The 21544-nt window shown below is 36.7% G+C and overlaps 1 protein-coding gene across 1 annotated transcript in view; it reads left to right on the top strand.

Annotated features, from left to right (window-relative positions):
* Window positions 1-461: 461 nt before the first annotated feature.
* Window positions 462-21544, top strand: part of RBM44 (RNA binding motif protein 44) — a 31607-nt gene continuing 10524 nt past the window's right edge. The window contains exons 1-8 of the mRNA XM_045558678.1: window positions 462-548; window positions 11868-11958; window positions 15459-17050; window positions 17340-17398; window positions 18544-18717; window positions 19158-19341; window positions 19428-19450; window positions 19832-19916. Coding sequence (XP_045414634.1) covers window positions 11886-11958; window positions 15459-17050; window positions 17340-17398; window positions 18544-18717; window positions 19158-19341; window positions 19428-19450; window positions 19832-19916 — 2190 coding nt within the window. The 5' untranslated portion in view covers window positions 462-548; window positions 11868-11885. The remainder of the gene's footprint in view (window positions 549-11867; window positions 11959-15458; window positions 17051-17339; window positions 17399-18543; window positions 18718-19157; window positions 19342-19427; window positions 19451-19831; window positions 19917-21544) is intronic.

Here is a 21544-nt window from a genome sequence, read left to right as displayed (position 1 = left end):
ATAAATGCCTCACTGACCTCACCTAGCCCCTGGGCCCTCTAACGGCATTTCTGCCGGACGGTCACAGGACCCCCTCGGGCACTGAGGGCGGCATTGGTCCCAAATGGGGGCAGTTTGTCCTCTGCCGGCAGGGGCAGCGCCCCCCAGTATTTTCGCATGTTGGCTTTAAAGGGCCGCGAGGTCCGGACGAGGGTCTCGAGCTGCAAAGCAGGAAAATCTTCGCAGGTGGCTCTGCCCTCCCGTCCCGGCGCACATACACTCCTCTTCCGCCAAACGTGCAAAATCCAAATAGGCGGCCTCCTTCCCGCGCTTTGGCGCCCACACGCCGGGCCAATCACGGGTCGCCCTGTTCGTGATGACCAATAGGAGCGTGCTTCGTCACGCTCAATAGGGCGGGCCACCGGCAGCCGTTACCCGACGGGCGCCGTGGCAGCGTTCCGAGCGCCATTAGCCGTGAGGCGGCTGCGGAGAGTGGACGCCTCATGTGTGGCTGCTGCGGCGACAGCGGCCTCGCTGTTCCCAGGGGCGACGGGCGTGGACGCGGGACGGTGAGCTGGGCAGCGAGGCGGGGCAGGGCGCGGCCGCTGGGCTTGAGCAGGTCGGGGGCGGTGAACCCGTGTGGCCGGGGAACGCCCCGAGGCCCGTCCGGCTGAGGCACGCGGGACGCCAAACGGCGGTGGGGACGAGGCCGGCGAGGTGCGGGAGAGGCCGCGGCCTTGCGCGCTCCCGGGGCGGCCCCGGGGTTCTCGGACCTTCGCGCGCGTTCCGACAGGGCCCTTCCGGCTCGTCCTCGCGGGCCGCGCGACCTGCACCCCCGAGACCGTCTTTCCGAGGCAGTGGCTTCCCCGGGGAGGGATGGAGACCCGCTCCTGCGTGTGTCTCCACAGGGTGCGGCGGCCCAGACCGGCCAGCGGGAGGAGGGCGGTCGCTGCGTGTCCCCAGTGTGCCCGCGGGACCGGGGACGCTCCCGGGCCAGCGTGTAGGGCCGGGAAGGTTTCCCTGGAAGGCGGGTGTGCGAGACGAGGTCTGAAGGTTGAGCGGGAACTAAAGGCCGGGCAGGGGCGCGGCCGGCCGGACGACGCACGTGCCCGACCTGTTTAAGGAAACGGGAAGCCCGGTGCATCTGGGAGACCAAAGCGCCCCGCTTGACGCGCGGTCCAGACCGCTGTGGGGTCTTAAGGGATGTACCGAGGTTTTGATGCATCTGAAAACAGCGACAGTCCTTCGCTGAGTTTCGAGCAGTAGAGCGAAGCGGTCAGATGAGCATTTTGGAAAGAGTATTTTGGCCGAATGGGAGATTGTTGCCATGATACCCTGAGAGTCGGGGGTTAAAACTGGCAAGACCCGGTGAGGAGGGGTGCCAAGGGCGCCTTCTGCAATGTCTGGCTCGGCTCAGCTGGTACCGTTCACTGAGATCGAGAACACTGGAGGAACCGGTTTGGTAAATGGGAACTCCAAGGACAGTAAAAATGGGTAAATGCCTAGAAGTGGAGTTGCTGGGTCATGTGGTCATGCTGTATTTAACTTTATGGGAGACTGCCAGGCTGTTTTCCAAAGTGGCCACAACAGTTTACATTTCCACCAGCAATGGATGGGAGTTCCGATTTCTCCATAGCCTTCCCAACACTTATCATCATTATTGCCATCCTAGCGGGTGTGAAGTGGTATCTTGTTTCGCTTTGCATTTCCCTTATGACTGTGATATATATTGAGCATCTTTTCGTGTGTTTCTTGGCCATTTGTATATCTCTGGAGAAATGTTTATTTAAGAGCAAGACCCTGTCTCCAAAAACTTTTTTTTTAATTACATAAACATAGACCTATAGTCCCAGCTACTCGGGAGGCTGAGGCAAGAGGATTGCTTGAGCTCAGGAGTTTGAGGTTGCAGTGAGCTGTGATGACACCACTGCACTGTAGCATGGGTGACAACCAGACTCTGTCTCAAAAAGTAAATAAATAAATGCATGCATACATACATATGTATATTAGGGTGTCGAATACTTCCAGTTTAGCTAATTAAATTACTAAGCTTCACATCTGTGTATCTTTTCCATTCGTATTATACGCACCTGGAACTTTTGTATAAAAATGAACTCATCATCTCCATTGCTCCTCCTCAACCAAAAGCAAAATAACATTAAAAACAAAAAACTATTTCTCTACGTAGGTTCCTAGTTCAGTGAATATAAATCAATGATGATAATTTCATTTTTATATAAAAGACATATCCAGTTCTGTATCATTCCTCTCCTTACCCTTTCTGTCAAAATCAATACTAAAGGAGTCCTTCCTCCTGCGGCTAATTCCCACTTGCTCATCTTTCAGATCTCAGTTTAAATGACATTCTCAAAGGCCTTCACTAACCCTTAGACTGTTGAATCTGTGTTTTTAGTCTCCCCAAGTGATTCTTATATTGGGCAAGTTTTGAGAAAGGTACTCTATAATAAAATTTATATGCTCCTTTCCCCTCCTCTCACCCCACTTTTGGAAATTGTGTGCCTGTTATGCTTCATAGAGGCAGAGACTGATCACCTGTATGTCCTCAACATTTAGCAAATGACTTAGCAAATAGAGGTTCAGTCATTATTGAATAATATATCAAAGAACGATTCTCCAGAGAAATGCATTCATTCCTGAAAATGGAATGTACTTGCTTGGTAATAGGGTAGGTGTGTGTTTAACATCATTAGAAACTTCCAGACAGTTTTCCAAAATGGTTTTAAGAATCTGTATTCCCTCTAGCAATGTGTAAGAATCCCAGTTTGTCCACATCCTCACCAATATCTGGTGTTATCAGCCTTTTTTAAAAAGCCATTCTAATGTGAAGTGGCACCTTGGGTGGCTTAAATTTGCATTTCCCTGATGACTGATGATGTTGAGCACTTTTTGATACACATGAGAGCCATTCATATGTTCTGTGTGTGTGTGGGAGTGAAGTAAATGCTTGAATTTTTCCCTTTTATATTAGATTTTTTAAAAATCTGTTTGTACAGGTTCTTTACATAATCTGAATAAGAGCCTTTTGTTGAATATGGAGAGTGAATATTCTCTCCCAGTCTTTGGCTTGTGTTTTCGTTTTTTTAGTAATATCTTCTGGTGAGCAGAAGTTTAATTTTGCTGAATCAAAATCAACAACTTTTTTTTTTTTTTTTTTTGAGGCAGGGTCTCCCTCTGTTGCCCAGGCTAGAGTGCAGTGGTGTCGTGATAGCTCACTGCAACCTCAAATGCCTGGGTTCAAGCCATCCTCCTGCCTCAGCCTCCCGAGTAGCTAGGACTACAGGTGCCTGCCACCATGCTTGGCTAATTTTTTTTTTAACTTTTTGTAGAGATAGGGTCTTACTGTTGCTCAGGCTGGTCTTGAACTCCCACCTGGGCTTCCCAAAATGCTGAGATTACAGGTGTGAGCCACCAAATGTGAGAAATCAACAACTTTTTAATTAATGCCTTAGTATTCTAGCTGATAAATCTTTGCCCACCCCAGAATCATAAATATATTCTCCTATGTTTTCAGAAATGGGATAGGTTTGTTTTTCACATTTAGAAGCATGACTCATCTTGCATTTATTATTGAGTGTGGTGTGAGATACAGGTCTAGGCATTTATTTTCCTCTAGGAAAAAAAACTACATTGTAAAATCTAGGTGTGCCAGTACCATTTATTGAATATGCCTTATGCGTTCTTTTCCACATTGAATTGAAATAGTGACCTTCTCAAAAACAAAGGGACCATATACATGTAGCTCTCTTTCTGGACTCATAATTTGTTCCATTAATCTTTTAATCTGACATAGTATACTGTCAATAGCTGTAGCTTTATAATTCTTGAAATATCTGTCATCTAACTTCTAGATTGTTTTCATTATTCTAGGTTCATTGCATTTCCATATTAACTTGCAATCAATTTGTCAACTTCTAAAAAAATTCTTCTGCAATTTTGATTGTAACTGTGTTGACTCTACAGCTCCATTTGCGGAGAACAGATCTTAGCAATATTAAGTCTCTTGGTCTGTGAACATGGTATAGCTCTCCATTTGTTTTAGTTCCTCCTTAATTTCATCAGTGTTTTATAATTTTTACTATAGATGTCTTGCACATATTTTATTACCTTTAATCACCAAATATTTTACGTTATTATAAATGGTAGGTACTATTTTACATTTTCATTTTATAGTTGTTGCTAGAATATAGAAATATAGTTGATTTTTTTGCATATTGACCTTTTTATCCTTCATCCTTACTAAATTGACTTATTAGTTCTAATAGTTTCTTTGTATATCTCTGTTTTTTTCTCTGTACATTATAATGTGACCTGTGAATAAAGGCAGTTTTACCTCTTTTCCTTCATTGCACTGGCTAGGACTTCTGATATAATAAATATAATAGGTAAGAGAACAAATTTATTGTTTTGACAGAAATTATTCAGTATTTCATTACCCAGTGTGATGTTGGCTATAGGTTTTGGGGTTTTTCTTGTAGATAGCTATTATTAGATTGAGGAAGTTTCCTACTATTCATGATTTGCTGAGAGCTTTTTGTCATGAATGGGTTTTGAGTTTTAACAAATGTTATCAAAATTCTTTTTCTGCATCTATTGAAATGATCATGTGATTTTTCTCCATTATTCTTTTACTGTGGTGAATAACATTGATTTATTTATAAATTTTGGACTGCCCTCATCTTCATGAGGTAAACTCCACTTGATCCAGCTGTATTAGCCTTTTTTTGCTTTGTAAAAAAATTAATTTAGCATATAATAGTCTGTGTATAAAAAGTATTGCTTTTTTTTTTTTCTTGGAATGTTCTTTTCAGGTTTTGGTATCAACATTATGCTGGCCCGGTGAAACATACTGAGAAGTCTTCCCTCTTCCTCACTTCACTAAAGGAGTTAGTCAAGATTGATTTCCAGCTTTATTTCTACCTTAATTGATTGATGGAATTCAATGAAACCATCTATGCCTGCCATTTTCCTTGAGAGGAAATTTTTAATTACAGATTTAATTTCCTTAAGAGACACGACTGTTCATATGACTTATTTTTTCCTGTATCCATTTTGGAAGGTTGTGGTTTTCAAGGAAGTATGTCCATCTGAGTTATAGAATTTATTAGATGAAGTTGTTTATTATACCCCCTTATTTTAATATCTATATGTTCTGTAGTAATGTTCCCTTTATTATTCATGACATTCATAGTTTGTGTTTTCTCTCTTTCTTAGATAAGTTTTGTGAAGCATTTATACATTTTATTAATCTTTTTAAAGAAACAACTTTTGGGCCGGGAGCGGTGGCCCACGCCTGTAATCCTAGCACTCTGGGAGGCCGAGGCGGGTGGATCACTCGAGGTCAGGGGTTCGAGACCAGCCTGAGCAAGAGCGAGACCCCGTCTCTGCTAAAAAAAAAAAAAAAATAGAAATTATCTGGCCAACTAAAATATATATAGAAAAAATTAGCCGGGCATGGTGGCGCATGCCTGTAGTCCCAGCTACTCGGGAGGCTGAGGCAGGAGGATTGCTTGAGCCCAGGAGTTTGAGGTTGCTGTGAGCTAGGCTGACGCCATGACACTCACTCTAGCCCAGGCAACAGAGTGAGACTCTGTCTCAAAAAAAAAAAAAAGAAACAACTTTTGGTTTTGTTTATTTTTATCTATTCATCTATTTTTGTTTTGTTTACTTCTCCTTTTTCTATTTCCATCCTACTTTCTTTGGGCTTAATTTTTTTGCTTTTTCTAGTTTCTTAAGATAGAACCTAAGATCATTGATTTTAAACTTTCTTTTCTAATATAAGCATCGAAAGCTATAAACTCTCTGAGCACTTTTAGCTGCATCCTACAAATTTTGACATGTGATATTTTTATAATCATTTAGTTCAAAATAAGTTTTCATTGTGATACATTCTTTCACCAATGGATTATTTATAAGTGTGTTGCTTAATTTCCAAATATTAGGGAAGTTATTATCTTTTTTATTCTTAATTACACTGTAGTCAGAACACACACTCTCAAGCATATTGAGGCTTCTGGCCATGATAGAGTAACACACCGGACAACAGGCAGTATAGGATTGCGATCTCTAAGAGAAAGGAAACATCCAACGTTAGCCCTATGGCAGCGTGGCTTCCTGCTTGGAAGCACACTGAAGACCATGCAGCAAGGACAGAGACTTCAAGCAAAGCAGAGGTCTCCCTGAGTAAGGCAGAGATTGGAGTTCAGAAAGGCTAAGGCAGTTAGAAATTGTAGGGCGGTGTTCCTGAGAGAAGGGAATTATGTAGAAAAAGAGTTCCAGAAATCTGCAGGGAGACCCCCTTGATCCTGGACAGATACTAATGTGTATATTTGTAGTTAAAACTCCATGAAGCTATTCTGTGCTTTAACCTTAAAATAATGTACATTTCTTCTACTCAGAGCACTCTGCCCAGAACCTGGCAAGGAGTTTTGAAAGTGTGGTGGGGACTATCGGGAGCAAAAAAAAAAGTTTTGAATCCCACTGTTGCTGCCATAATGTCTACTTTTTAATATTTCTCAGTTTTGTAAGTTTGTTAAATCATTTTCATAAATTCTCTAAAATGCCTATTTCTGTTTATAAGTAAACTTAGTTATAAGTTTAAAACAGATCATTTAAATAGTTAATCTTTCAATCAAGAGATTTTACTTGTGTCACAGAACTGTATTTAAACTTTTAAAAGTAAGGATAATGGCAAGCTAGGTAATTAGACCTCCTACTCATTGAAGACAATTAAAAAATTTAGAAAAATATTTTTAAAATCTTCTTAAAAACATCTAAGAACTGGCCAGATAAGGAGAAATTGCCAGGCTACAACCTGGGAAAGGATGGGAACCCCGAGAAGTAAGCCTAGCATTAGGAACAACTTTTGCCTTGAAACACATAGCCTACTCTCTGTTATAATTTAGAAGAAATAACAGAGAGTAGGCTATGCTTTTGACAGCCTCCTGGCAATAAAAGGACAAAAATCAGAGTCCTTGGTCTGTCAAAGGCAGGAGCCAGGTAATCTACCCCTTCCAATGTGCTTACTAGGATCGGATTCCCTCAGACTATAGTTATCTGAGTAGCTTAGAGAAATCTCAAATTTTGGTCAGAATAAAATAATTCCAGATAATTAGTTCCCTGTGGCACCTGGCAGTAGCAAACAAAAATTCTCTTTGAGGAAAAGTGACATCATCCTTGGGTTCAAATTATTTATGTGCACAACTTATCAAATACAGTGTCTAGCACTTAATCAAAATAACCAGGAACCCAAAATGACATCGTGAGCCAGAAAACAATAGACAATACAAACAGATCCACAGGGATTCCACTTACTGCAGTTATTAAATACAGACTGTAAAACAGCTATATTTACTGTCTTTTAGGAGGGAGAGAACAGCTAATGTGAAAAAATTTACCATAAACTAGACAACATTAAAAATGGCAAAACAGACTGGGAAAAAACTGGGTAAAATTCTAGAACTGAAAAATTCAGGTAAACAAACTTAGGAACTTAATAGATTGATTCTACATCAGAATTAGTACAACTGTAGAAAGAATTTGTGAAATGGAAGGTAGGTTATAAGAAACTGTCCAGACTGAAGCATGAGGGAGACAAAAGGATGGAAAAATACAGAAGCGAAGAGACGTGATGGATATTGAAAAGGTCTAACATGGGTTTAACTGAAGTCCTATGAAAGAAATTCTAAAAATCCTCAGTATTTTATAAACATGTTCCATATCAGTAAATAAAGATCTATCTCTTTTGTTTTTATAAGCTGCATGATAGGTATTCCATTATATTTGAAAGAGTTGGGAGAATTTAAATTCTCATTATGTATGAATGTCCATTTCATCACCCTTAATAATACAGCATATGATCAGTCTTTGCCAATTTGATAGGTAAAAATCCATCCATTTTAATTTGCATTTTTGATAGTAATGCGTTTATACATCTTTTAAAATATATTTGACTCTTACGAGTCTTAGGAGTTGTGCAAACACAGATTTTTTATATTTTTGGCATATTGGTAGTTTGCAGGAACACTTTATGCTTTAAGTCTGTTACCTTCTTGTTTGAAATAATTTTCCTTAGTTTAGCATTTTGTTTAATTTTATTCTTGGTTCTAATTGTTTCAAAGAAATTTTTAAATTTTTCTTGAACCCCCTTTCACATCTACTTATTTCTTTGTTTCCCTTTAGAGCAAAAAATTTTGAATGGATTGTGTGTACTGTCCCCAGTTCTTGTGAATCTACTCCAGACAGGCATTCATTCCCATCATTTGACCAAATCAGGTTTTTTTTTGTTTTTTGGTTTTTTTTTGAGACAGAGTCTTGCTTTGTTGCCCGGGCTAGAGTGAGTGCCGTGGCATCAGCCTAGCTCACAGTAACCTCAAACTCCTGGGCTTAAGTGATACTACTGCCTCAGCCTCCCAAGTAGCTGGGACTACAGGCATGCGCCACCATGCCCAGCTAATTTTTTTCTATATATATATATATATGTTTTTTTTTTAGTTGGCCAGATAATTTCTTTCTATTTTTAGTAGAGACGGGGTCTCGCTCTTGCTCAGGCTGGTCTCGAACTCCTGACCTCGAGCAATCCACCCACCTCAGCCTCCCAGAGTGCTAGGATTACAGGCGTGAGCCACTGCGCCCGGCCCCAAATCAGTTTTTGTAAGTTATAAATGACCCCTGTGCTGCCAAATTGTGATAAGTTCCAATCTTCATCCTGCACCACAATAATCATCCGCTCCTCCTTTGCACACCCTCTTCTGTTGTCTTCCACTGTTCCATATCTACATCTATTGGTTTTTCCCCTGCTACACGTATTCTTCCTTCTCAGTCTCCTTTGTTGGTTACTTTTCATCTCTTCAACCTTTTTCGACTTTGGAATGCCTCAGTGCTTAATCCTTGAGTCTCTTCTCTCTTTCTGCAGTCAGTAGGTGATTACATTCAATTCATAGATTTAAATCTCCATTCTAATGAATCCCAAATTTACATCACTAACTAGGTCAGTGTTATCTAGTGGAAATATAATATAAGCAATATATATGACTTTATGTTTTCTAGTAGCCACATTAAAAAAGGTTAAAAGATATGAGTAGAATTAATTTTAATATGTTCTGTTTAATCTAGTATATCAAATATTATTTCAACATGTAATGAAATAAAAATGGGATTTTATATTTTTTCATATTAGGTCTTTGAAATCTGGTATGTGTTTTACTTTTACAGTACATCTCAATTCAGATTAGCCACATTTCAAATGCTTAGTAGCCACATGTGGCTACTGGACAGTGCTGCTCTAGTCAACTTCACTGATTGCCAGACCTCTGTATCTCCATTTGAATGTCTAATTTACATCTCAGAATTAATGTGTCTCTCACAATTCATATCCATTCCAACAAAAACAAATCCTTTCAGTTCTAACCTCAATAGATCCAGGATCTAATCAGTTCTTACCTCCTCTGCTGCAGTCACTGTGTTCCTGGCCATCACTATCTCTTGCCTAGATTATTACACTGGCCTCCTGACTGGTTAGATATCCACATGACTCTCTTCCTCCCCTCCTTCAGTTTTTTCAAGTCTCACCTTATCAGAGAAGTGTTCCTTGACTACCTTGTTTAAAGTGCAAACCTGGCTGGGCACAGAGGCTTGTGCCTGTAATCTCAGCACTTTGGAAGGCCAAGGTGGGAGGATCACTTGAGACCAAGAGATTTGAGACCAGCCCGAGCAACAAAGCAGACCCATCTCTGCAAAAAATTAAAAAAATTAGCTAGGTGTGGTGGCGTATACCTGTAGTCCTAGCTACTTGGGAGGCTGAGCCAGGAGGATTGCTCGAGCCCAGGAGTTTGAGGTTACAATGAGCTATGATGATGCCACTGCATTCTAGCCGAGGCAACAGAGACCCTGTCTCAAATAAATAAATAATAAAAAGTGAAAACCTCTTCTCCTTACACATATAAATATATACCCATGTAAATTGGTATTCCCTTATCCCTTCAATGCTTTATTTATTTGTAGTTTTAGGGTTTTTGTTTTTGTGGCAGTTTCAGACTCCTGGGCTCAAATGATCCTCCCACCTCGACCTCTCTAGTAGCTGGGACTACAAGCACATGCCAGCCTGCCCAGCTTAGTTTTTAGGGTTGCTTGTCACCATTTCTCTTTGTTCAAAGAAGATTTGATAGGAATTGTTACAGGATATATCTTTAACCTTTTAAGTTCTTTCTATGGTTGATTCTCTGTTCACCTGTTTCTGAGTCATTTTAAAAAATTGTTTTCCTAGAAAATTGCCTGTTTTTTTGTTAAGTTTTCAAGTTAGCCATCAGGGGTGCACATGACAATCTTAGTTTTTAAAAGTACTTCTTTATCTCTTGTTAAAATGCTCCTTTTCTCATTACTAATTTCTGTTTTAGTCCTCTCTTAGATTTGTCTGGTATTTATCTACTTCTATTAGTCTTTTAAAAGAATACTTCTTGATTTTAGGTACCATTTTTACTGTTTTTAAATTGATCACTTCTGTTTTTGTCTTAACTAATTATATTCTCAACCTTTTTGGTTTATTTTTAGTTCTTTTCTAGATTCTTGAGTTGATGGTTTAATTCCAGTTTTATTTAATAACAAGCCTCTAAATCTATGGCTTCTTTTGGTGATAACTTTGACCATGTCCCATAGGTTTTGGTAGTCTTTGTTCTTACTGTCATTAATTTTTTCAATTATCAAAATCCACACTGCTTATGCAGTACCAAAGTCAGGATTCAAAGCTAAATAGGCTGTCTGCATGGAATGAGATCTTCTGCTTTATAATGTCTTCTCATAGTATTATAGAACAGAGTGAACTTAGATGATTTTTTCAGGATTGGTTATTGAAATAGTTCATTGAGAATTAAAGTAAACTTTTTTTCCCCCCAAACTCACCAGGAACCTTTCTAATACCTGATCACCAGACTTCCATTGAAGACACCTCAGCTTTTTGGAAGTATGGACAGTAAAGATAAGTAGGGATGAGAGGCTCAAAATGATGCAAGTTGGCTGGACATCTTTCCTCTTGGTCTCCTTTGGGGCTATTCATGTGTCCATTGGAGTGTCTTGGTTTTCCTTTTAGTGATTAGCGTGGGTTTTCTCATCTAAATAGCTTTATTGAGATATATTTTGCTAATTTCAGTGATTTTTTTTAGTAACTTTATCAAGTGGTACAGCCATCACATAAAACCATAAATCAGTTTTAGAACATTTATATCTCTCAAATAAGATGCCTCATGCCCATTTATAGTTAACTTCTCCACCCCCCCCACCCCCCCCACCCGCTCCTCCATCCCAGGCAGCCACTAATCTACTTTCTCTATAATTTGCTTTTTCTGGACATTTTATTTAAATGGAATCATACAGTATGTAACCTCTTTTGTCTGGCTTCTTTCATTCAACATAATGTTTTTGAGATTAATCTATGAGGCAATGTTTCAGTAGTTTGTTCCTTTTTATTGCTGAAAAATACTCCACTGTATGGATATATTATGTCATTGGTTTTTAATAATTGTACAATTTGTTTTGAAAATATTTTTGATCTAGGTTTGATATAAATAGAGTCACATTATAGTCTTTAAGATTCTGTTTTTTTGGTTTTTGACTTTTTTTGGTGACCTAACATATTGGTGGTTTCTTAGATGTTCCTTAGAAATTTTAAAAGAATGCCTTTGTTCTCTGTGTCACTGTTAATTCATGCTTTTTTAAAAGTTACTCATATGTTCTACCAGTTTTATTATTTATTATCCCTCTGATACTAGAACCTTTGACTATAACTGCTGCTTTATCCCATTCTTCTTGTATTTCTAATAGTTTTTTAAAAATATAATGTCCATTATAATAATAGTTCAATATTTATACTTTTCTAGACTACATATCCTTGAGTGATGCAGGCCACTGCAGTGGTGGAGACAGCTTCTGGTAAAGGCTACCACAGTAATGGAGGAAACTTCCAAAAAGGTGAGGGTCCAGGCCAGTTGCCTTTATTCTGGGTGGGAAGGGGTGATAAATGTAATTGTGTCAAACAGTTCCCCCTCCAATGTTGGTACTTTTTAAGCCTTCGTCCCATGAGGCAGTAAGATTCAGTGTGTTTTTAACTGGGCAAATTCACTGAGGTGATTTTTGGTGGCTATGGGCAGTCTAGGCAAGACCTTTCACGGAAACGGAAGATTTAGGGAGGGGAAGGGGAGCAGGAAGCAGGGTTTCTGTCCAGCCAGGCTTTCCAGAACTGTTAACATGTACAGCTGCATTTGGGTGATAGGTGGAAAGTGGGCAGGTTGACTTCCACTGCCTAACAAGTTATATATGTTTTTTTCTTCCCATAAATCCAAAATTTCTTTTTGGTAATGGTAGAAAGAAAATAAGAACTAGCAAGAACATAAAAAGCAAGATATGTGCCCGTGAACATATGTGGCTTAAACTTTTTTTTTTTTTTTTGAGATACTGTCTGGCTCTGTCACCCAGGCTGGAGTACAGTGGTGTGATCATAGCCCACTGCAGCTCAAGGGATCCTCCGGCTTTGGTATCTTGAGTAGTTGGGAGTGTAAGCACACACCACTATGCCTGGCTTGTGGTTTAAACTATTAAGAGAGATTCTAGGTCAAAACAAAAATCCCATCCTATATTGTTCATGAGACACATTTAAAACAGAAAAGAAAGGTTTAAAATAAAAGGGTAGACAAGTTAAGAAACAAATGAACTTAAAAAAAAACAACTTAATACTTAATCTTAAGTATTAATATAGTATAATTGATGCAAAAACCATTATACAAAGATAAAGAGGGCCATTTAAAAGTGATAAAGTATTAGACAATGAATATATTATACAATGAAGACATCAGTCATGAACCCTAATGGAACAAACAGTGTACTTTCTATTCATACATTAAATGTTGGAATTAAGGAAAGGTTGCTAGAGATTGGACATGATAATGGTTCTCTCTTTCCCAGTAAATGTCAATAGGATTTTTCATCCAATTCAAAATTTTTCCCAAAAAAATGAGTTTAAAAAATTTAATTTGGGGGATAGAATATAAAATAAATAAAACAAAAAAGGAAGAAGCTTAACCTACCAGATGCAAAAATATTCTATGATGCTATAATAATTAAAACAGTATAATACTGTTACACAAAAGATAATAGATTAATGAAATAGAATAAATAGAAATAAACTCTTAGAAAATTATGAAACAGAAACAGATTTCAGGATATGGTAAAGATGCTGTTTCAACTCAGAAGGAAAACAATGGATTATTTAGCAAATGGTGTTAGGACAATTGACCATCCATTTTGGAAGGAAATTAAGTTAGATTCCTACCTTATGCTAGTGAGAAAAATAAATTCTACATAATGTAGAAAGGCTAAGTGTTAAACATACAGAAACACATAGAATTAGAATAAATTATAGGAGAATTTTTTTATAATTATTTGGTAGGGAAGGCCAGGCACAAAACCCAGAAGTCATAAAACAAAAGACCAAATCATTTAAGTAATCTCAAAGACTTTGGTATAACGAAGTGCTGTAAAAAGTTTAAACCAGGTGCTGTGGCACATGCCTGTAGCCCTAGCTGAGGCAAGAAGATAGCTTAAACCTAAAAGTTCAAGTCCAACCTGAGCAACATAGCAAGACCTTGTCTCTTTAAAAAAAAAAAAAATTAAAAGATAATAATAAACTAGGAAAATTCACTTATACATTTTAAAAAATAAGAATTAGTATTTAGAATGTATAAAGAACTCCTAAACAGATCTCTTATCTCCAACCCCATATTTATAACAGCTTGCTGGACATTTACATCTGGGTGTTCTATCACTAACCTCAAAGTTCACTTGTCTGGAATTGAACTCCTTATCTTCCCCTTACTTCTCACTTTTCCTCTTTACCCTCTAAATCTATTCTTCATAAAGTCTCTATCTCTTTAGCAATGAGTATTCCCATTGAACTGTAGCACCAAGTTGTAAACCATAGCATTATCTTAGAATGATTAAACAGGTAGTGGCCAATCGGTGAGTCATGAAATCAGTTTAGCTGATTGTGATCAGGTTTTTTCTAATGAAATGAAATAAAATAGAAAATAACAGAACACATTGGAAATGGAGTAATTACTGTTTTGTAAAATTTTCATTTTACTTATATACACATATATTGTCAAATGTGTGTACTGGGTCATGATATAAAATGTGTTTCAAATTGTGCTCTTAGTCAAAAAAATATTTGAAAATTGCTGATATCTCTCTTCCTCTCACTGTCAGTTCTAATCAGCCACCAAGACTTGGTCAGTTGTGGAACTTATACCAGTATGTTTTTCAGTCTCACTTCTGCACTCTTTTGGTCTACCTGCCTTTACTCTCCTCCTTCAAGCCTTCATTCTTATTGTTGCCAATGTTCCAATTCCAGTCACATGATTACCCATTTAAGGAGCTGTTGGTGGTCTTCCATTGCCTTAGAATAAGAGCCCATACACCTTAGCACATCATAAAACGCTTCTTTCAGTTCACAGGTCTTGTCACTCCCATCGAGCTCTTTCACTCCAGACAAGCTAACTTAGAATTTCCTGAAAATGCCATTTCCTTTCACACAGCTAACTGTACTTGCTGTTGGATCTGCCTTAAATGATTTTGTCTATTTTGTTTCAAAATACTTTTTAAATAGAAAGTTTCTCTGAAATCTACTTCTTTCCTCTCAAGCATTTACCTGCTCTGTCAGCACAACTCTGTCATCACTTTTATCTTTAGTACATTTTTGTGTGCTTATTTGTGACTCTTAAAAAATCCGTAAGCATTTGAGGGCAGCACTCATGTTTTCTTTCCCTTTGTTTTTACAATGCCTAGGGCTGGCACTAGGAGGCACTCAAAGATTTATTAAATAATTTTTTAAGAAAAAAGTCTCTTATTAGACCTGCCTACAAACAGAGTGGCTGCCCTATAGTCAACTCCTTGCCATTGAAAATTCAAGCAGAATCTTGGCTACTATCTTAGTCTTCTCAGGCAACCATAACAAAATACCATAGACTGGGTGGCTAAAACAACGGAAGTTCATTTTCTCATAATTCTGGAGGCTGAAAGTCTGAGATCAAGGTGCCTCCATGGTCAGGTTCTGGTGAGAGATCTCTTCTTGGCTTGTAGGTGGCTGCCTTCTTGCTGTGTCCTCACATAAAAGAGGGGAAGAAAGCTCTCTCCTGTCCCTTATAAGGGTGCTAATCATCTAAACATAATTACCTCCGAAAGGCCCCACCTCCAAATACCATCACATCGCGGATGTGGGCTTCAGTATATGAATTTGGGGATTGTAGGGGGACACAGTTCAGTCTGTAACAGCTACTATAAGGGATATTTGTCATGAATAATATAAAAGGTATTTGTGTACTGGTAAAAGCTTGGACCAGATGGTATCTAAGGTTTTTTTAGTGTTTAAATTATATAATGTTGCTGCTGTTAACATTTTATCCCTTTTTTTTAATCAGATAAACCTAAAACTAAGAAAGAAAATTTGTTATCTTCCAATGGTTGTAATGAAGTCAAATTGACTTTTCCTGATGATGACTGGGATTCTTTGGCACTAGAGCAAAGAGCTAATGACAAAGAAATAAGCAATATTGACGAAAAAGATTTATTGGAGCCATCTTTTTCAGTGAGTCAAGATACTAACAGAGAGAGTATTCAGTCTCAGTCAAGTGAGTTTGAAGACAGTACTGACTATGCTTCCTTAAATGAAACATACTCTATTTATTATTCAGAGTCAAAACTAAAGCATGAAAGTCTCATTCTTTTAAGTTCAGAATTAGATCCTGAAATGCAGAAAAGAAAGGAGGTGTTTTTTGATATTATGGAACATCGAGGTAATAAGACTGTTGACTTGGAAAGAATGTACAAGATTTCAGATGGTGAATATAAAGAAACTGCTGAAGATATGCAAAAGCATGATACAGATGAAGACTCACAGCAGGAATATCACAGTGCAGAAGAACAAGAATATATAAGTAACCATTTATCTTTTGATCATACAAAAACATTAAGTGTATCTAATCTGGAAGTTGTTGAATTAAGAAATTCAGGTTATGAAGTTAAATGTGATAGCAATCTAGAAGATAATCATGTTAAATTGGAAAGTGGTTCTATCTTTTCCTTAGATTCACTCGATGTTTATGGAGAAGATTCACCTCATGTCTCCAAATTTCAGAATTCTGTCATGTTAAGAGAATATTATGAAAAGCATAAGGAACAAGAAACTAATTTAATGTACCACACAGTATTTGATGACAGTATACTAAGAAGCACTTCTCTTGGAAACCAGGAATCTCAATCTAAGAGTGGATTCTTGAACCCTCAAAAAGCATTAAAAACTAAAATTTATACTGAAAAAATGAAATCTCAGATAACTGAAAGTAAAGATTTTTGTGGAAATACAATTGTTGAGAACAAAATATTACAGCACCTTCAAAATTCTAGCACATTACCACAAGACAAAGCTTTAGAGACATTACTACAACCCTTTAAAGATTGTCAAACTTCCTGGACCTCTGTTTTTGATGATGCAGTAATTTCTGCCTGTGAATATTCACATTATAAAAGCCTACAAAACACCCCTGACCCAGCCTTAGATTTTTCTATTACACTACCAAGGGTTACAGTCAGAGATATTCAGGCAATAGAAGAAGGTAGCTCCCCAAAAGTTGCCAGTAGCAGTGCCACAAATAAAACATGCCTTCACAATATGGAAGGAATAAATCCTAAATCAGTGACAGATGCAGCAAGTTGCACAGTCACAATTAATCAGACTGTGGATGTTAGCACTGATTTTAGGGCTTGTTTCACAACCAGCAGGGCAACAAGTGCAAGATCTTCTATAGTATCTACATCAAGCAACACAGAGATTACAATGATGAATAAAAACCGGCCTGGCGAATGGCAAAGAGAGCAACAAAGAAGTGTGGCTTGTAATACAGAGTGGTCGTACAGTCAAGATTGTGTAGATACGCAGATGGCTGTGATAAAAGGATCGGAAAAATCTTCCTCAGTTGACAGTTTAAAACCTAATGGAAATTTTCTAAATAAGGTAAAATCAATATGATTAATAACAAAATTTTATTTGACTTTATAAAGAGACAGTATATGCTAGCAAATGTTTTTGGTTCATTGATTATATTGAGGCTTTTGTGAGAAAAATGCTAGATGAGGGGAAAGGGTATATAGATTATTACCAGCTCTATCCTCTCATGGCTGCTGTTGCCACAAAGTGCATTAGAAGTTGAATTTTACATTTTATTAATACTAGTTTGGAACTCCAGATAGACCATGTGTTATTTATCATATATTTATAATTTAATTTAAAATCATTTTTTCAGGATTCCCTGGAATTAAGGAAAACATCTGCTATCACAGACTTAAAGAAACATCCTGAGAGGTACATCAGATGTATGAGCTTGCAGATACATGTCGGGGGAAATCAAAGTAGTATTTATTTTCTGTGTAGCGTATTTAACCATACAGAATAATAGCTAAAAGTGACTTAAGCAATCATCTGCTTCAGCCATTTGGCTTCAAACAAATAAATAAAACAATATAGAATATTAAAGCTCTTCATTTATTGAAATTTCAGTCTCAATTTCATCAGAAACTCCTGGCATCTTACCTGTTCAACCCAAACTCATACTGATTTAATTTTCCATTTTTTTTTTCATTTTATTCCCCTGTAGACAAAAACAAAAAGTGTTTTTTGAAAATATCATAAATTTGAAGAAGTAAATAGCTACTTTCACTGGTGCATTTTAATATTAATTTTAATCTATTATATAATTTGCTTTGCATTTATTAAGATACGCTTATAATTCAGAGCACAATGAAGAACAAGGAAGCGGGAAGGGAAAGAAACAGGGAGGTGTGTAAGAAGCCAAATTAGTTATAATGTTCTGAGGTCATTTACTTTTTCCTTCATTCATTCATTCTTCTAATGAGTTTATTCTGGCATCTCAACTCCAGAAGCAGAAATGTTGAGAACAGCTGAAAGTGGCAACTGGAAACAAGGGAAGACTTCTAATAACATTAACACTCAAAAAGATGTAGTAACTTGGGGCTTTTAGATGGATACATTGTAATAGCACAGCAAAATATTTGCTTATGTTAATTACTCTTATTACTAAGGAAAATGTAAATTATTTGCTGTTAAAAAGATAATATGTTTAAGAACAATTTCCATCCAAAATGCTTACAACTTAAAAAAATCTTGGGCAACGTTTGATTTAGGTTGAAAAATACATTGATTCTGGATAAAGTTATTACCTTAGATTGGAATCCTTTTTTGGTAAAAGAAAGTATGAATTTGAAAATTGTTTACTTCCTTGACTTCTAGAAAGAATATATTTAGTCATAATTCTTGACGTCCTTGTTTTCTGAAGCTGTTAAGTGTTCAACAGCCTCTCCATCCTCAGTAGAATCAATTTAAACTTGACAGGGAAATGCAAGAAATTTAAAATGTTTCTAGAGGCCTGTCATTACTATAGAAAAATGTTTGTAATCTTAACCTAATTCTTTTTTTTTTTTATTTTAAAGGGAATTTCAACTTTTTAAAGAGATGGAGAATTTGCCATCAGTGTGCTGTCAGAAAATAATGCAGAGAGCCATGAAAGCAGAGCTGCAACTTTTAAATGTTCACTATCAGATGTGTCATCGTCATTGTTGTGATATTTACAAACTTGTAATGGAAAATAGGGAGGGATTAAATAGGTGTTTATTGATTTTAAATCTGTATTTTTTAAGAAATGTATCACTACCTTTAAGTTTATTCTGGAAATTTTTTTTAATTTTCATTTTTGAAGGGCAGAATGAGGGGTAGAGTGTAACTGGGCTTGTTAGCTGGCCTAGGGGTAATGGACTTTTCCTAGAAAAAGTAATATGTTTGAACTTTATGTAAGTCCAAGTAAGAATGAAGTCAGGGGGGGTTTGCATGACATTCTACCACATTCCCTCTGGTTTATCTGTTGAGAGTATTTGTACTGCCCTTAGAAAAGCACATTAATTGTGGTTCACTTTCTTTTACTCAACATTTAAAAGAAAAAATTTAAGATCTAGAGAGTTAGAACTAAGTATGTAATACATTAATATTAGTGTTAAATGGATGACTTGGGCCTAAATAATTTTGTTTTGTGAACTTAAATTTTGAACAGGAATTTATCAAGTAATTCTGCTAAGAAGGAGTTAGGATCGGCACTACTATCTCTTTTGGGAGACTTAAAAGTTAGATATGTGAGTTTGAAAGAGAAAATACACAAGGGCATACCACTGGAAGAGCTGCCCCCACTGTCAGTAGAATCAAAATTGTTATCTACCTTCTCTACTTTTGCTTCCAGGGTATGTATATATGTTTTAGGAATAAAAATTTTACTTCATTTAGACAGAAAACATTTTAAACAGATTTTTCTTTTCTGTCTTTACAGCTGATGAAAGAAGAATCACATGTGTGAGTTGATTTCATCTAATTTAGAACTCATTAAATCTTTAAAATCACTTAATCCAGTTAACTTTAAATTTTCTGTTTTGGTCCCTATTTAAAACATTGATGAATTCTTTAATGAAGTGTTTCTCTTTTTTACTGATATGTAATATTTGTACATATTTGTAGGGTACATGTAATGTTTTGTTACATGCATAGGATGTGTAATAATCAAGTTCAGGGTATTTAGGATATCCATCACCTCATATATTTAATATTTATTATTTCTGTGTTGGGAACATTTGAAGTCCTGTCTTCTAGCTGTTTTGAAATATAAAATACATTGTTAACTATAGTCTGCTATCAAACATTTTGATCTTATTCCTTCTGAAGTGTTTATCTTTTTAGCTTTTCAGGAGGAGATTCTGAACTAGATAATGAGAGTGCTCAGGATGTTGATGTTTCTTCGAACGTAAAAAAGACACTCTCTCAAGTAAGATTGTTAGAAAGTTCATCTGTATAAATCTTTAATTTTATGGCTTAAGTAAACTATAATTTTTAGAGACTCCGACATCGTTCTTTTCACTCAACTAGCTTACTTTATATACTACCATTTGAGAGAGATAACTAATTATGAGGAACATAATGGTGTATTTAAGCCTAATCAAACGGATATCAGCAATATATTTTGAGTAGGATAAGCATATAATTTATCACCAAATCAGTAGACTTTTGAGGATGAAAGAGAGTAATGTTAATCATTCACCACAGCAGTAGGTATAAATCTGGACTGTCCCAGGCAAATCCATGATATATAGCCACCATCATGTTGCGTGAGTGTAGTTAAAACTAATATCATGCACCTTCATCTCATGAAGCAGAATAAAATACTGTTCCATTTATTTTAGGCAGGGAAAAGTTTTAATTTCTCCTTTGTTGAAATGATGAAAATAGTCTTTAAATGCCTCTCATAGGTTTTCTCATTCTCTCTTATTGCCCCAAGGGAATCTTGGTCAGATGACAGTCAAGAAAGATGGTTTAATCTATATAAGAACACCCTGCAAATTATAAAGTGTTATAGTAACATAAGTTACATTCCATTATCAAGTGAGGAGGCAATGGATAGGAAAGCTGAAGTTTATTTCTGCTTTTCTGACTTTGGTCTTAACCTTATGGTTTCATTATTTGAGTGGTCTTAGGTAATTCCCCAAGATGGATTCCCAAGTCCAAAGTGAAATACTTGGTTAATATATGTTCCTTTCTACTAACATGAATGATAAAAAGTAAATTGCTTTAACAAATTATTCTATTGTTAAATTGTTTTTTTAAAGAACTCAGTTATCCACAAAGAATTAACAGATTCATAACTAGATTTTTATGTACTTAAATTTCTTACATATTAATACTTTGCTTCAACAATTTGTACATTTAGTACTATATGATAATTCTTAAGGGTTTTATTTTCATTGTAATGGTACCAATGGTATAACCTGTTTATTTAGAGAGAAAACAAATTATTTTTAAAAGTACAAGATGCAGATGTAACATAATTTTTATAATCTTTTGGCTATAAGACAATGTCTATTTTAAGTTGGGATTACATTTTAGTCCCTGTCTCATTAAATTAGTTATGCATGAAAGTATAGTATTTCTAAATTTCAGCTATTCATGTACCATCTTCACAATTAACCATAGCACTATATTACCTATAATGTTAGTTATTCTGTATTTTTCTTTAAATGATTCTCCTTTTTATAAAAATTTAAGTGTAAACAATTCACTCTTACATATAGGAAAGAAATATTACTTCCCATAAATAAAAGATATACATAAGCATATACTAAATTAAATATGTAACTGTTAAAGGTTAATGTTATCAATATTTATATGTACCTCCAAAAATTATCTCAAGTACTTCTCGTGTGTATATGCCATACTTTGCAAAATACTAGTGTTAGCACATAGTAACTATAGACAGACTGGATTCAAATCCTAATTCTTGTTAACTGTGACTTGGCACAGTAAGTTTCTTAGATTCAGTTTTCTCATCTGTGAAGTCAAGTTGATGGTTTTACTCTCATAGCCTTCATTATTGTAAGGGCTAAATAATGCCAGTGAAGA

The sequence above is a fragment of the Lemur catta genome, chromosome 8 (assembly GCF_020740605.2).
Source record: "Lemur catta isolate mLemCat1 chromosome 8, mLemCat1.pri, whole genome shotgun sequence".
Taxonomy (NCBI): Eukaryota; Metazoa; Chordata; class Mammalia; order Primates; family Lemuridae; genus Lemur; species Lemur catta.
The sequence above is the reverse complement of the archived record's forward strand: the minus strand, read 5'-3'. Positions and strand labels throughout refer to the sequence as shown.